General features: G+C 40.4%; 1 protein-coding gene across 3 annotated transcripts in view; it reads right to left on the bottom strand.

The window, feature by feature from the left end:
• FAT3 (FAT atypical cadherin 3) overlaps nucleotides 1-18057 on the bottom strand; it is a 658207-nt gene that overhangs the window by 198318 nt on the left and 441832 nt on the right. For all 3 annotated transcript variants that reach the window (XM_019663735.1, XM_019663734.1, XM_019663733.1), the window contains exon 4: nucleotides 2038-2099. In XM_019663735.1, the coding sequence (XP_019519280.1) occupies nucleotides 2038-2099 (62 nt within the window). The remainder of the gene's footprint in view (nucleotides 1-2037; nucleotides 2100-18057) is intronic.

Below are 18057 nucleotides of genomic sequence, written 5' to 3' on the forward strand. Positions count from 1 at the left end.
ATGTATTTGTTCATCAGGTGTCTCCCCATCCTTCCCGTGCACTCTGTATCCCGGCATTAACGCGGTCCCTGGGTCACAGGTCAAGTCCAGTGGTTGCTGCCTGTGGCTCCTTCTGTATATCAGTTGCCTGGGGCTACAATTGTCTTGGAGTATGGAGATGAAGTTCAGTCTTAGGAGGGTTCAGGTATCATGATACCGTATGATAATAATTAAAACCACAGTGATTATAACTATATTTAACAGAGCACCTACTTAGCACCAGCTATTGGGCTGGATGTTTTACATATATTTCATATTTTAATCTCCCAACAGCTCTATGACATTGTTAACTGCTATGCTACACGACTTCTCTAGGCAGATTATACCAGGTACTAAGAAATGTTAGTCTAAAGAACCAAAATGTTTGGTCAGTATTGATATAAGTTTGTAAAGCACGTGAAACCCTTAAGGATTCTTTTGGGAAATGAATTCACATGCCTGGAAAACCCTTCCAGTCACTCTGCATCCCCCCGCCCCCCAAAGACACCACCTTTCCAAGGACCAGCCACTAAGTGATCTTAGGCAGATTCCCTAGCTAATGGGACACCTCCCTTTCCCTTGCTGGGAGGTAATAGGTTCAACTATCTGAAAACAAAGCCTTTCTCGGAGTCCTGGACTCTCTGCTGCAAAAGAAAGACACACATAAATATAATAGAAGGTGTTACTATTCTGGCAAGCATACTCTAACTCTGGACCAGGTATGGACTGCAGCCCATTAGTATGATTTTGAAAAAAGAATTATAATAATTATTTTTTGGCAGCCCGGAGTCTTTCATCTTGGATGATAGCAATGTTTTAAAAGGCTTATCATAGAGTTGCATGATAATAATAAAAAAATAATCCTTTGTTATGTGTAATGCTTTAAAAGATTTAAAAATACTTTGATATAAAAATATAAGGTTTGACCCTAATAGCGATCCTTTGAGGTATAGGGAGAGGTAATTATCTGCCACATTTCACAGCTGAGAAAACTGAGGTCCAGGACATTTTAAACAGCTTCCAAGGCTGCATGCCAGTCATGGCAGGGCAGCTCCGGGGTCCAAGGGCACTGATTCCTAGTCCACAGTTTTTTATATAAATTGTTACTGGTGAACTGGTTTAAAAGAGAAGACCAGAAGAGATTTGAGGTGTGTGTGTGTGCATGCACGAGCATATACCAGGAGGACATGTGAATGCTCCTAAGTATTATAGTTCTTAGGGATTAACAGATCACAGATCATTTTAGAAGCCTGGACACATGGTAAAATCTTAAAGCTCTGACTACTAAGCACTGTCATCTGCTCCGTATCAGACTATCGCACTTAAATCACAATGTCATACATATTACCCAGACTTCAAGCTTCCCAATAAAGATACTCCATATGTATAGAAAGAATGTTCCACAAAGCTCTTCCATATCTATTTTCTCATCCCTTGCCTTATGGAGGTTTTTTTTCCCCCTCCAGAAATAATGTTCTTATACTTTATATTGCTGCTGTTTCTGTCTTAATGAATTATAGGAGTACATTTTATGGTTTCAGAAACAGTCATCTCGGGCAGTGAATCAACTAGCAGCCTTCTCTTTCTCAAGCATCTCCCAGAAAAAATACGAGGAACAAAGCAACACACGTCTTCACAAATGATGTACTTCACTTTAACTGCAGCACTTTTGTTCTTTCTCTTCCTGCATCTGAGGCCGCAGTAGCTCGGAGGGCTCTGCTCTTGAACTTTGTTTTCCGATTACTCACAAAGGGTCCCAAAGTCAAGGCAGAGAAGTCCACACACCTGCCTATTTCCAGTGCAAGGCAGCGGTTGCTGTGCCACCCTCGCTCGGCACACAGGAGTGCATTCAGAGCAATGCACCAGAAATCTCCAAATGCAGCACCAGTCAGCCCGAGAGAAATGTCATCATTGGGGGAGCCAGCGTTCAAATGTATTAAAGTTCTAGTTTATGTTGAAGGTTAAAGAAGTTTAGTGAAAGTCAGTTTTAATGAATGCCAGCTCCCTCTAAGCGCTTACCTCCAGAAAATGTTCTGACTGCTGTTCTCGATCCAATTTCCTTGAAGTTGTTGTAATCAGACCTGTGTAAAAATGAGAATATTTGACTTTTAAATATCTGGGGCAAGTAGATTACTGAGCGTGGGAAACAAGGCCAGTAAAAGGAAAAGCAAAATGGTGGGGAAAGGTAACTCTCCTATCCCCAGTGGCAATCAGAGAGTCTCAGCAGTATTCTTAAAACAAAATAAAATTTACAGAGAAGACCTGAAAATTTTATTCAGGTTCTGCTTACCTCAGGTATTGTCATCGGTTTGGGGGGTAAAAAAAAACTCACTAAAGAACCATTTTTTTCTGATAATGAGGAATTTCAATGATTCATTTGCATATGACTGAAATTCTACCGCAGGAACCTCATTAAAGATTTTAGAATTCTTGAACCATTAATAGGTTGTTGAAGCTGATTAGATTCAGGCTATGAAACAGCACTTTTACTTTTTAACTCTTTTTATGCTTATAAAAAAATTTTTTTTTGTTATACTTAACAAAGAAGGTTATTTCTTAATAATATTGTACACATTTCAAATTTAGTAACTCATATACCTAAGATCTCATACTGTAATTTTATCATTTTGTTACACGTGTTTAAATCTTTATATAAAATGTCCCATGTGGGAAATATCTCTCTATCTTTCCTTTCAACCATGTTTCTCATAAACAAATCACTCCTTTGAGTATAAATACAAAAAAAAGGGAATGAGAAGCCCCAACCTTCAAGGCCACCCAGCTTAATGCACCAATTTTTCTTTTGCAGGTTTTATTATTATTATTGTCAATTGGCAATTAGGAGGTCAAATTTCCATTCCATTTCTTGATTCTACAGGATGATGCCTGAGATGGTCCACCGATTCTAAGAGAAGGCTCTAGGTGACTCCACTATTCTTTTGTTGAATCTCACCATGACTTTTTACTGTCACTAGTTTTTCTGTTCAGTCACATCCAAGAGTGAAATACACTGAGCTGCTTTAACATGTGGATCAGATCAATGGGTCGGGGTGTGTGTGTGGGGGGGGGAGGGGGACGATGAGCAAGAGGAGATGAGGTGATATGTGAGTGCACTGGCAGGTGGGGTGATACAGGAGTAGATGGGTAGATGGGAAATACAGCTCTCCAACTCATATTGACGACAGGTCGGTTTGGTCACACCAGTGGGTGTCTAACACACAAATCTAATGCCTTCATTTTCAGGCCATTCTGTTCAACAAGGTCATACGTCACAGAGGCTCTTTCCAAGTGAGAAGTAACTTCCCAAAAAAAGGGGTGAGAGGCTTTCACCTCTTCAGGGGGCCTCTTCTGTGAGCGGTCACGATGGGAATGAGAAATACTTGCTATACTGAGGCTATGAACGCGTGAAAGGGCTGTCAGTTTCCTCTGCTCTTCCAGGCATAAAAGACCAGGAGCCCTTTGCCCTCTGCTCCCCTGAGGACACTTGTGTCATTTCAGGTCATGCAGCCACAGCCCACGGTGGTGAAACTGCACAGGGAAGAGGTCGTCTTACTCTCCCGATGATTCTTGGGTCATTTTTAGGCAAGTCACTTATTTGCACAATGCACATGTATAAGTGGGAGAGCAGCGTGGCTTTGCTTCCATCTATGTTCCTACACTGGGATGTGTTTTTTGCATATTTATCAGAAAACAGAAAGAGACGGGTTTCCTGAGAAGTCTGAAACAACATACACAACACTGAACCTGGAGCTGTGAGAAAGCAAGCAGTATCTGTTCCTGGAAGAAAGGCAGGAAAACTTCTGTAGGTTTCTGTTCTCTGCTTTTTGTTTGTTTGTTTGTTTGTTTGTTTTTTGTTTTTTATCTCCTTTATATTCACAGATATAAGGTAAAAGGAAGGTTAAAAAAAATCTAATTCAAAACTGAAAATCGGTAGGAAATCAGATGAAGTAGAGTTGGGGACAGGGAGTGACTGCTAATAGGTACAATGTTTCTTTAGGGAGTGATGGAAATGCTCTAAAATCACAGATTATGGTGATGGTCACACAGTTGCATAAGTATTCTGAAAACCGTTGAACTGTATACTTTAAATGGGTGACTGATACTTTATGTAAATTATACATCAGTAAAGCTGTTTAAAAATCAGTAGGGGGCCATAACTGTGCATTTTAGATTTTAACAAGATTTTCATGTTTGGAGAAAGGAGACATTTAAAAATGTATGCATGAACGCATGAATGAATGAATGAATGAATGAAGGAATGAATTAGTTTAGGAGTCAGGCATGAAGACGGGGTGGAATGAATAGAGAAACCAGGTTTGTCCACGGGGATCAGGAACATAAAAACAATAAACAGATCATTTTGCATTAAAGCCGCAACTTGTTATTTGCACAGAAAAACAGACCTTACCAAGCCGGAGCCAGCTAAACCACAAAGGGGCAAGAGATTTTCTCCTTCTCAGGGACCACAGGCTGAGCTACGGTGCTTTAGCAGCATTGTGCTTTTTACAGTCAGAAAGGAATGCAGTGAGCCTTCCTGCACAGTCCAGAGGAATTAATCAAAATTGCCAAAGCTGCATCTTCACTTTTAATAACTTGGTTGTAGCGGAATGCAGTTGGGCTTTAGAATAGGAAACAGAGTAAAACAGAGCAACTTCCCCCTTCGACCGCTGCGATTCGCCACTGCGGAAGGCAACCTCATTGTCATCTCTGCAGGAGGGAGGCGTGGACATCACACATGTAACTGTAGACCCATTCGGCACAGTAAATTGGGGACTGACATGATGAAATTGAATTTCAAAGATAAATCACAGGCAAGCTTTTGAATGTGGTTCGGAGATATAAACAAACACATCATTTGATATAATTACATATGCAAACCTCCAATTTGTGGTGGTGGTGGTGGGGGGGGAATTATGCCAGTCCTAAGTAAACGATACTCAGTAAAGAAAGCAGGAGAGGACATGGCTAGAACCATGCAATTACTTTAAAAATGGCTACTTTTGATTTTTGTTGTGGATACTGGGGAGTTTAACAATCTCTCTGAGAAACAACAGTCTGAGCATGAAAATGTGGCTGCCTATTCAAAAGAGAACTCAAAAGCAGTTATGGTCAGAGAAGTGATACTTGTAAGGATGACATCGCGTCCTGTTCTTTGTCCCTGTGGGTGTCCTGGGTCGCAGCTGTGTAATCTATTGCCATGACATTCACATTTTCTCTAAGTGCTACTTGAAGCAGTGTAGGTCTTCGCTGTTTCAGCATAATTTTCCAAGACTCTTGGAAGCTGGGTTTAATCTTAAAAATACAACGACAATTATCAGCCCTGTGAGCCAAAATCAGGGCTTGCTCTCCGTCTTTTCCATATCCCATTGCTCCACGCTTACCCACAGCTACCTGGTAAACCCTTCACCATTCTTCCAGAGGGTTGCAATGTTCCCTCCCTTCCCTGTGAAGCCTTCTCTGACCTTTCCTCCTCTAGCATGCTGCATGTTGCATCTATTGTCTGGCTCGCCCTCTAGGCCACACTTTCAGGAAAGCAGCGACTTTGGATAGCTCACTACTTGAGCTCAGGAATTTAGGTCAGTGCCTGTCACATGTGTTGAACGTATAAATATTGCCATTACACCACCCAATATTTGGCTTTGAGTATTTGTTAATGAGTCAGACTTTACTAATAGGATACAAACAAAAGGGTAATGAAGAGATCTTATTCATCTTGTGTTCTTGGCATTTAATATAAAATCTGGCATATTGTAGGTACCAAGCAAAACTTGTGTGAATGATAGTGACATGGGTGCAGTCTTCCAGAACGCTCACTATTGTTTCATACGGTGGCCAGCATGGTCCTAGGGCACGGGAGTTAGAGTTACCCGAATGCTCTCATTAATTCTTTGAATGATTTTAAAGTTTCCCCCACTTTTGGATACCCTCTTCCATACTGATTATTGAAGGTTATTGAACAATGCCTGATAGCCTCTTATTTTCTCCCAAACCCTGGTTTCTAGCTAACGAAGAAAAGTGGGCACATAATAACATAGTAGTATCTAACATTTGAGTACTATATGCCAGGCACTATACTAAACAGTTCACATGCATGCTCTCATTTAATCTCACAATAGTTCAGAGAAATAGGAACTATTTTGACTGTTTATAGGAGGAAACTGAGTTCAATAACTTAGCCCAATAATTGAGCAAGGATTCAAACCCAGGGACTCCGAAGACACCGAAGACAGACAGCCAGGGACTGTCTCCCTAGATGAGCGTGCAGAGAGGTGGCAAAGCCACCTGCCTGGATCCCAGCCTCAGCATTGTCAGTAACAGGTTATGAGATTAAAGCAATCACGTCTTTTCTCTAGGCCCTTGTTTCCTCATCTAGAAATGTCCTAAAGTCACATTTCAGTGTGAAAAGTCTCCAACAACATAAAAACTTTGAAAGGAAATGATTTTTCTTCTCCCTTCCCTGCTCTCTCACCTGACCCCACTTTCTTCTGGATGGACCTGAGTTCAGCTGTGCAGGACCTGAGCAGGTCACCCAAGCGAAAACAAAGAGGGGCTGTGTTCCGGCTTTTATTTATCCACAAAACCTCACTTAGATAGCCATATGTACATTTCTCAAAATGGAAACAAAAGTAAAAACATCACTTAACTACAAGTGCGTGCTTTTAACTAGGGGAAAAAAAAAACAACTTAGTTATTCCTATGATTTTTGTCTCTTCCCCATGATTCTAACTTCTGGAACTTCTGTTTCTACTTCTGATTTCAGCCCATTAGGAAGCCTTAAAAATGTCCCCTGCAGTGTTTACACATGAACATAAGGCCATGCACCGAATTTAGAGAGAATGAAAGGGACACAGTAAATGCAAATTCCAGGATTGTAGGAAAAATAAAGTTGAAGTAAAGACATGTATTAGGTTTGTTTAAAAAAAAAAACCTATGTAATGTGTGGTCTTAGACTATATGATATTTGTTTGAAAAGAAAAGAATAACCAGAAAGAAAAAAGCATACACGACTTACAATATCAGTTATGAGGGAGTTAAAACAAGAATTCTGGAAACTGGCCCTATAGGTCATGCTTCTTAAGTCAGGGCTGTTTCATCAGGTGTAAATATTTGGAGTTGCTTGATTGAGCATGCAGTGCTGCTATTACATTTTCTTAAGAAAATCTGACAGGGGAAATCACCAATGGAGCTTATGCCTGCAACTTAAACTTTTCTTTATAAATAGTGATTTCCAAGGTGCTAACGGAAACTTTAACACTGTGTAAGTGAGGGTGCATCTTAAGCCCACGTATGAAGACCCTTCATACGTGGGTCCAACGTGGTTTATAGCTGTTGGTTTTCTGTAACAGGTAAGTTTCATTTTCTTTCTTTGCAAGCCAATGGATGGATGGCATTTCCCAATCCTGCCTTAGCAGCAGAGAAACCACAGGCAGCATTCTGCCAGAAACACTTTTCCCTTTGGCTACGGAATTCAGTAGCTGCTACAGGTAGGTAGTAAAGGGAATACACCAGCTTGTGAAAGAAAGGTGTGGATCCTGGCACACACCTTGTACCTTCTCTTCAGGCCTAGTCAACAGATAGAGTTGCCCACAGACTGGAGGGAGAGGTATGGGGTGTAGGTACGCCCTGCTCCCTTGTTGTACCACTCATTATAGATGAGATCCATTAGAAACATCTAGGTCAAGGCAACTTGTCATCAGGGTGAAGGATAAGATAGTGGCCAACAAGGGAGGAGTAATGAAGAAGCTATATGGTGGAGAATATTTCTAAAGGCCTTCTTCTCTGAATAATTTTCTCTTGTACCAGGTGGTCCTGCCACATCCACCCACATATGCACATGTGTACATGCATGTACACCTAGGAGAGATGCTGCAAATGAGTCTAATTCTGCCAGAATACCAGGATACTTACAAGTCCCATCTGTCCTTCCCTCAGTTCCTCTCCTCATCACCCACCCTCTTGGCTCTCCTGATCTCACACAGCCCTCTGGCTCTGCCTTCTGATGCGGCCGAGATGAAGAAGTACTTATGCACCTGAAGAAGTCTCCCAGCGATTTAGCTAAACCTTGAATGCCATATTGGATTTCTTCAAGAAACTGAGCTGCAGATGGCAAACCAACATTAAGGATGTCGTATGAAATGATGCCATCTTTATGTGCCATTAACATAACCACGGATGTGTGTGCTCAGATGTGCAGTAGGGCCCATATCTCCCCCTTTCTCTTTTTGCCAAGATTTTTTTTCTTTTTTTTTGCATAATTTTAAATATTGGATCATCAAAATAGGGAAAAAGAGGCTGGCAATCTAAATTACACTGTATGGTTGGGTCTTAAAATTTTTCTAGTCTGAGAAGCGTCAGTGTATGCTGGTTAGTAGAACACCAACCATTACGCCGGCTCTGGCATCGGACTGCCTGGCTTCCCACCCCCATCTCATCCCTAGGCAGCTGCCTGCTCTTCGCCAAGTTACTTAGCTTCTCTAAATATGTCTCCTCCTCTGTAAAATGAGGCTTATTAAATTAAATCACTGATTTAAAATGCTTAGCTTGGCTTCTGGCACATGGTAAATGCTCACAGGATGTTACTCTTACTATGAGCTCCAAGAGTGATGCCTAGAGTATTGTATGTGTCCAAGGGTCTAATCTTGCCTCTTTTCCACCTCGAGGTTCCCCTCGGATGCGTCTAGACATTTGGGCAACAAAAATTGTACCATGTCTCCTACTTACCCTGTCATCTGACAGATAAGGAAACCGATGCTTACAGTTTAAGTAAATTGTCCAAAGACTTATTTGTAAGAAATCCTTCATCCACGCATTGTTCAATATTATTGAGAGGACAATATAGACCCTTGCTACTCCAAGTAAGGCGTGGCTTAGCAGCGTCAGCACCCCGAGAGCAGGTTAGAAATGCCAAGTGCAGGCTCCTCCCAGGCCTAGGTGATGGCGTGGACTCTGAATTTTGAGAAGCCAGGCTCTAGACCACTGCTTGTATTCAAACTTGGCAGTGCATTGAAATCACCTGGGGCACTTTCAATATACCAATGCCTAGGTCCCATCTACAGAGGTTCTGAACTATTTGGTATGGGTGGAGGCCTAGGCATAGGGATTTTTTAAAAGCTCCAGGCAATTCTAATATCTAGCCAAGGGTGCAAATCACTGTATATACAGTTATTATCTCTGGCTAATGGGGTTTGGCAATTAATATTTTTGGCTTATTTAAATGGTCTAGGTTTTCCACAATGAACAACACTCAACTTTCAAATGCAAAAGCATTTAAAGGCCACTAAAATGGGGCGCCTGGCACATCATCCCCTTCACATCCTCACTGAATTCCATGAACTTCTATTCTGAAACCTCCCAGCAAAGTACAAAAGTGCGTGGTTGCCAGGTTTGTTCTTACTTAGCTCTGACACATGCTTTGTGTCTTCCCCTGATACACTGGCTTATCTCAGCTACACTGTGGCTTCTTCGTTCCAGCATACTCTCCTGTACTGCCTATAGGCTCATCCCTTCCCTAGCTCCATCCGGCCCCCAGGGTCCTCAGAGCAGGGGTAAAACACCACCTCGGTAGTGGTACTGCATCTTTGCCACAAAATTGTATGCAAGGCACACTGGGAAAGCCAAGAGGATACAACAATAAGCCCCATGTTTTCCTTCATGGAACAAACAAGCCAGGGAGGGAGACAGACGCTTCGGCAAGTAACTGTGATACAAGGTATGACCTAATACGTGCCCGAGACAACTCGAGGTGCCCTGAAGAAGGAAAGGCAATGCTGGATAGTGTGATGGGAAAAGATAAGTTGAATCTGTTCTGGACCTTTAAAGGTGAAGAAGGTTCCAGTAGATAGAGAAGTTGGAAAAAGTTACAATATCTAATCTGTACGTGAGAATCATGAGGCAGAAGATTAATAAAAAAGGTAAATCTGGGTTTCAATCTTGACTCTGCTATTTCTTAGTTGTGTGACTAAGGACAAGTCACATAGTTTCTCTGCTTTCAGTTTTGTCATCTCTGAAATGGGGAGCGTAATAACCCCCTCAAAGGCTTTTGGTAACAAATAATGCAGATGAAGCACTTGGCACAGTTCCTTGCACTTAGCAGGTGCTGTTTAAAACCAGAAACGTCACCTATAAAAAGCAGTGCATTATCTTTTATTTTTATGAAAAACCCTAAGAGCACTGGGATGCTATTTCTAATTGCATTCATAAGGGAAACTCTGCTGTCTCTACATTGTTCACCTCTGACAATGTCTGAAAATTTAATAACCAGGTAACTGAAACTTTAAGTGTCCTTCTGCTTACTTGAATGAACACTATAAACTTTTTTAATTCCTACACATTCTGGAGGTGTGAAAGCAGCCACTGCACTCCCCTTAGAAATGATTTCACTGCAAATAATTTGTTTCCACATCTGTTTTCACATGACAGATAAAATCAGAAGGATGGATGAAGTACAAATGACTCAGAGGAAGATGTGCAAATGCTTGGAAACACGTGTGTGCTTTGTAGGCATGCGGCACTCTAATGCCATCTTTGCTTTATGATGGATGAAAGGTCTAAGGTAGGAGCAATGTTTTAAAACCTAATTTTTAAAATTCTGGGAAAAATACCACTTATTATGAATAGCTTTGAATGTTATCATAAGACTGACAACACTTTTTTTTTTTAAATATCACACATTTTCAAGTTAATTTTCACATAATTCAATGCTGTCTTTTTGTCCTAAATTGTGTGTGTGATATATATATAGATAGATAGATATAGATAGATAGATATATCACACACACACACACACACACACACACACACACACACACACACCCTTACTGTAAAACCTCATTTTTCATTTCACTTATCTGAAAATTTGTAATAGTTATGTGGCTGGTTGAAGTTTACCTTTGTACTACCTAGGTAAATTAATAGGGTAGAAAGGTCTCACAGGAATATTTAATGTCCTGGAAACAAACCATTTGCAAAGCATTTTAATTTTAACAACCACCATTTTGATGTTCTAATTAAAAACGACCTATGTAACTATTCATTAGAGACTGTCCAAGCAGGTCTTTTGTTTGGTGATACTTTGTTAATAGTATCACTGACCTTATGTGTTTATTTGAAAGCAGTAAACATCTGTTTCCTGGAATTTTCTAGAACCCACATTTTCAACTACTATAAAGTCCTCCTCAATGAGAGTCTGAATTAATAGATTTTCATGGTCTTTCTGTTCTTTGGGAAGAAGGACCATCTATTGCAAAAGTGATGAAATTTGTGCTTAGTCACTTATCAATGCAGCAACTTTGAGCAAGTCTTTAAAACTGTGGTGTGCCTCAGTGTATTTCTCTAAAACAGCAATGATTTTAGGGGGAGTGATTAATGTCTTCCTTACTAAGAGTAGCCTATGCTTTTTTTTCCCTTTATAAATGTAAGTGGGAATAAAGGAGAAGTTAGAATCCTTTACAACTCCTTGGGAATATATGCTGTTTCAATTCAGGGATGAGGTATATACTCCTGCTATTTGTTAGATAACTTGATAAACAATTCCATCACAGCTTTATCACTGTATTCTGTTTCCATGTTTGTTTCCTTTAATAGACTATGGCCTCTCCAGGGCAACTATGTTTTTATGTATTTAATGTTCATTACAGGGATACCTTAATAGCCTAATCTTTGTATCTTGTATGCTTTGCATAGGGCCAATAGTGATCAGTACACAAGTTTACTAGATTAATGAACTACACTATTTTTTTTTTATTATTAGTTTCAGGTGTATAAAACAATGCAATAGTAGGCTTTTCACCATTCACGAAGTGACAATCCCTCTCTCCCCCAATTCACCGCCCTAAACTATACTATTGAAAATGTGTATGGAATGGTATGGACGCACGTACATGTACCACCACCTAAAGCAGGTAATGGTCAGTATATGTGAGAATGATCACTCGGAATTTATGTTATGGCTTGCAAAAGCTTTCATGTCTTTTGGAAAAGGCTTCCAAATAAATTCAAAATGGAATTATATGCTGTGATAATTATTATTTTGGGTTTTTAGCATAAAATGTTACAAGTTCATAAAGCCATGATTTTTTGTATTGTATGTCAGAGTCTGCCATGTGTGTGGTTAATTGAGGTTAGCGGGGGGATGGGGGTTGGAATGGCAAATTGCCAACGCTTATGAGTATGTCTTGACTCTCCAATATGTATTTTATTTCTCGTTTGCCTTTACTTTTTGTTTAACTAAATTATGTTATTAATCCAAGAATCTGTCACATGTAAGTAGGGATTGCTAACCTGTCAGAGAAGGTTCAGCCCATGTTTCATTTCTCAAAAAACATTAAAACAGTGGTTTATAGGGGGATGAAAGACAAAAGGAAAGGTTGCAAAAAGCAGCCAGCCACGGATTTCTCTAGGTCCACCAGCACTCCACAGTGAATATCAAAACAGAAGATAAGTCAAAAGGCCTTGTAAGATCACACTCCCACCTGAAGTCTAATAAATTAATCCATCCAAATTGCAACCCATAATCTAATAAGGACTGTGCTAAAGGGCATCTCAGCCATGTATTATCAAAAGGGTGACATAAATAGCATTTTAATTTCTTGTTCAGAAAATGAAAACAAAAAACTGTCAAGAAAGTGAGAGAATCATTAAAAGAGTTAGTAAAGCCGAGTAAATGTCAGAGAGCAGCAAATAGGGCTCTGTGAGATTGGGGGTGGGGTGCAGAGGTGGGCAGCAAAGGCCACTTTCTTTCAACAAAGACCACTATAGCATCTGACTCTAGATCTTGTTTATCCACATATTTAGCCACAAAAGCAACATAAATACATTTCATTTATTGAGCATTGCATTACTAAGTAGCTGGCTAGCTAGCTCTGTGTGACTCCTAAATTTGTGCCCTTAGTTAGCATAATGTAATTTTTGCTTGGTTTTCCTTTAGTGGGACCCTTGATAGAGGTGGCAGAAGCTTGTTCAGGGATTTCTCCTATTTCAGGGACGAGAACAGTGATGGAAGACCTGAAATGGGGGCATATGCCCTGGCAAATTACAAATTAAGGGCTGCAGCTGATGGTCTGCTGAACATGGCACTCACGTTCAGTTTCTATCTCTCTTACTCCTTTTCTTGTCATCCCAAGGTTGACCTCCATCTCCTCCCATGCCGTCTAGCAATACGGCCAAAACCAGAGTTGCAAAATATTTTTTTCTACATTTTTAGCAGTTTAGCATTCCCTCTTTGGGGCTAACAGTTTACACAAGAGATACCCATTTAAAAACCAAGTAGCTAAATAAACATACCACCCATGTTGAAAGAAAACGTCATCTTTGTTGGCACTCTGAGAAATTCAGTATCTTCTGAACAAAAGGCTGTGCCTACAGAGTCGGGTAGTGGATTTTTAAACCATTCACAACACAGTGTCAGTCCTTTTTTCTCAGTGAAAATGAGCTCAGTTCTACTGTGGTTGAAATTAGTGGCTGATTAGTACTTGTACATGTCAATGCTACATGCCATGGAACTGCTGTCTGGTTTAGCATCCATTCAGCAAGATCATTTTGCTGCAATTTTAATTCTTCTGAGTCACATCGGTGCCTTGGCACTAGAAAACCTGGGACCCAAGCTAGACAGGCTAAGGTTTGAAACTACATTAATGGGTTTCATTTCTCCCAGGGAAAAGAAGGTTGTTGGAAACTTTTGCATTAATAAACCACAGCAGCAGCCAGGACAGAGGAAGGATGTATTCCACAGTCTCATCAGCCATTCCAGGCTCTGGATTTTTAATAAACATGAGCTACATTTCCAGCCCCACCCTGCTGGCTTGGCACCAGAGTACTCTCCTTCAGAGGCTGCTGAGAGTAAGGGGGGATGTGCAGTGGATAAATAATGATTGCTAAACTTTTAAAGGCTCAGGTGGAATTATGCAAAAAAGTTAACATGGGGTCAGCCTTGAGAAGCAAGGAAATGCTTCTCAGGATGGCTGTCACTTAGTTGTAATGAGTAGGAGTTTGTCAGGCAAAGGGGAGAGGACCCTTCACCATATTTTGATGTGACAGGAAAAGCACACAGGCAAGAAGTAACCCCAGTCCTGTCCCAAAGTTAGTTCAGGAGACCTCACGGGAAACCTTGGAATTTTAATTACTTATTGCAGGTAATGGAAGGAAAACAATATCTTTCTCCTTAAGAGCACTCAATGAGTCAGCTCTAGAAGGTGCTTTCTTAACATCTAAGATGGAGGCATTTTTACGGTTTTACATGTCGCAAAACAGAATTGTAGGCGACCGTGGGAAAAGTCCTCTTTCTATTTCTGTCAGACTCAGGATAAGGAGACCAAGACCACGTTACAGCAAGTACTTGACCCCAACAAAGCAACAGGTAGGGGATGCTAGGAAAATGCCAGTCAGATACCAATTCAAATAGTTTCCTTCCACCCCTTTGCCTCCTCTGGGGAGCAATGCTTTTGTAGGGTGAGAAACCATCTCAGTCGGCCGAAAGTTTTAGCATTCAAAGTCTCAGTTCTACCCAAGAAACCCCTCAGCCTTGAGCAAGCCAGAATGGTTGGTCACCCAAGTTTTAGATCACCACAGAACGCCAGGTCTCTGTGGTTTTCAAGGCTGGAGGCATGTGAAAGCGTTTACTACCTTTACTACCTTGCCCTGGAATCCACTTCCGTTTACAGATAGGGAAACGAAGGCCCAGCCAACAGCAGAACCATCTCAGATTTCGCAGCGCTTAGCCCCAATTAGGTAATGCCCCTGCTCCAAAACACTCAGAACTGCTTTTTTTTATGACTTCTTTTTGTCTTCCTCACATAATCACACATTTCTAAAAACTCCTCCCAGCTTCTCCCTAGTATAACTAACAACCGATACAATTTCCAGATTATTCTCTATATGGCTGAGCATATTGCATGTAACATTTCACTGAATCCTCATAACAATTCTAAATTACTGTTACTAAATTATTAAATACTATTGTCATTCCCACATTGCAGATGAGGAGATTAAGTCTTAGCAAGACCCAGTAACTTGCCAGAAGTTACACAGTTAGTGAAAGAGATCTGAAACTTCATCATATTGTCTGACTCTAGGATCCTTTTCTGAACCATGAGGACACATGACTCCTTTTCCTATTCAATTTTATCTTCCCCTGTTTCATGTAAAATTACTCCATCATTTCACATATAACCAAAATATGTGAAAAAAAGCACAGGAATGGTTTTCCCATCTCCACACTTGATTCTATTTCCCATTCATTCATTATTTCATCCACTGGAAAAGCATTTTCAGATAAGAATCTACACTCACTATTCAGTTCCCAGAGGGTTTGGGGCTACATCAAACTTTCCTGCTATAATGTTGCTTCAGAAAAGTGCAAATCTGATGTATGGACAGTTTTTTGTCTTAAGTTACTGAACTGTTGTAGGATCTATCCAGTTAAATGTCATTGTCCACCCCACCCCCACCCCACCCCCATCGAAAGAGACTTTAAGGGATTCAAATGCCACACTTCTCTTAAGAACTCTGCCAAGACTTGCCGCTGTTTGAATTTCTGCTAGATCTTCTTTGAAGTTTTCTCTCCTCAGGTTATGTCCTCCTCTAGCTCTCCCTCTTGCTAATCTCTTTCTTTTGAAAGCAAAGTCTTCATACTTAACAAATTTCACTCAATTTACCAAAGTATTGACAATTTATCACCAGCTTCCAGCTACTCTGCAATTCTTCCTGTTTCTTGAACGTGTGATGCTTATTTCTGCTTTAAGCCTTTGTCCATGCCCTTACCTTGGCCAGTATCCTTCTTCCCTTACCCTTTCTGCCCCCATGTCTGCATGGTGATTCTTTCTTTATCACACAGACCTAAGTTCAAACTTCACCTCCAGAGAGAACACTTCCCTTCTCTGATCACCCCACCTAAAGTCTCCCCCTCCTTGTTTTATTTTCTTCTGACCCTATCGATCTGAAATTATTCTTCTTGCATACTTGTTCATTTATCTATTGTCTACCTCCTTTTTGAGACTGTAAGCCTTACAAAAGCAGGAGGTTCACCTTTTTTTTATGTACTGGCATATCTGCAACAAATAGAAGAATGTCTAGCACACAGTAGGCCCTCAATAAATGACTGTTGAATGAAAGAAGAACTGCGTATGTGCAAAATACTTATAAACATAGTTAAAGCCCTCCAGTCCTTGCATTTAAATATTTTGCATGGTTTCTTTGTTTGTTCTATTTTAATTTTCTTAGTGAATGTTTTCAATATTGGTTTTGACTCTAGGACTGGAAGTTTCTGCGTGCTCTCCAGCTGGGAACTAGCTTGAAGAGCAATGGACAGGAGTCAAGAAAGATCCAGTGTCAGTTCCAAGACTCCCCAGGTCCCAGTTAAATCATCTTCAGCAAGGGACTCAAAGTCTTTGAGCTTCAGTTTCCTCACCCATAAAATGGGAATGTTCATATCGACCTCATAGGACTGTTAAGAATATGAAATGAGATGAGCTATGCAAAAACACCTATAATGCAACACATACTTGATGTGTTTTATTCTCTCCTTATATAGTTATTGAGGATATTTAACTTTTATAATTTTACCTAACTATCTGTAAATACTGAACAATTCAATTATTGATTTGAAAATAGAGAGCTCAGAATATATGGGAATCCAGGAAAAAACTGGGAATTTTCATTCTCTTTCAAAACCCCAGGAACCTTAAGGGTCAACTGTCAGGAAAGGTCAGTTCTAAGTTTGGTGACACAGCAATGCCTTTAGGTGAACACTCTCCTGGTAGGAAATTCCAGAAGATGGATGCTAACTTCCACCGTGAGGCCAAAGAGATCAGTGTGAAGGTGAAGAGATCTAACCTCATTTGAGTCAAGGGAATGAATTCAAATCTCAGAGTTGATTTTAATCTGCAAATGAGATCATGAAAACAGCTCTCTGCTCTGACGGGCAAGCATCTTTTGTTTCTGTATCCCTTTTGCTCAATGGGCTTGCTCAGTTGCATTCTTCTACTGGTATAAATGGGGCTCTTCTGTGGCACATCCATAGGTAGAAGTTTCCAGCTATCTCTTTTCTTTTACCCTGTCCCTGATTTTTGGTAACAGAGTTATGGCCCTTGTAAGAAAAATTGCAGAAAAAGATAGTGAGAAAGCTCCTGAGTCCAGAGAAGAAGGCGATACATTAGTTTTCTCCCCTTAGAAACTCTATGATCTTTTCAAGTCATTTAACTTCTCTGGGACTCAGTGTCTGCACCTGTAATAGGGATAATAACCATTCTAACCATAGTTCATTCCGCTCATCCATAACTTCCCTACCGCCACTGAGTAAAGTGCCGACCCCACCTGATGTGCAGGGCCTTGTATGATCAGATCCCCACCTTTTTCTAGCCCTAACACTCCTGTTACTGTGTCTAGACATAGTGCTTTAAGAAACACCAGCTGAGAGAATGAATAGAAATGAGAGGATCCATGTAAGACAACTTTAAAAGATCTATTTCAAATGAAAAGTATTACTTTATCAAAAATAAAGCCTGTCAGATTTCAGGCCTCAGTATAGAGATAGGAATAAAAAGGAATGTGAAATGATACACACTCCAGCCATTCCACAATGAAACAATCATGCTTTGACTAAGATCTACTTTTTTCTCAACCATGCCTATTTGAAAACCCAGTTTAAATTGCATCCCATTCATTGATTCACTGAACAAAAATATATTGAATGCTTTTAGGCTAAACAGGGATTCCTACCTCCTTCAGGAATTTTTCACATATGACCCTTTCTGTGCAATGCCTGCCATTTCTCGTGCCTGTGTGTGAAATGTCTTCATGGCAATCATGCTGACCTCAGCCATATCTAAGTTAAGATGACCAGATAAAACAGACTGGATTCCAGTCCAAGCTTTGTTATTCACTTTCCATGGGATATTGGGCCGACTTGCTTTCCTCATTTGTTAGGTGGGGAATAATACCAACCTTATGTGCTTATTGGAGATCTAAATTATGATAATACCTATAAAAGCGCTAGCATGAGGGTTGGAGCATTGTAGGTGATGAGCTCATGTGAATACCTGCCTT

Source organism: Hipposideros armiger, unplaced genomic scaffold (assembly GCF_001890085.2).
Source record: "Hipposideros armiger isolate ML-2016 unplaced genomic scaffold, ASM189008v1 scaffold_402, whole genome shotgun sequence".
Lineage (NCBI taxonomy): Eukaryota > Metazoa > Chordata > Mammalia > Chiroptera > Hipposideridae > Hipposideros > Hipposideros armiger.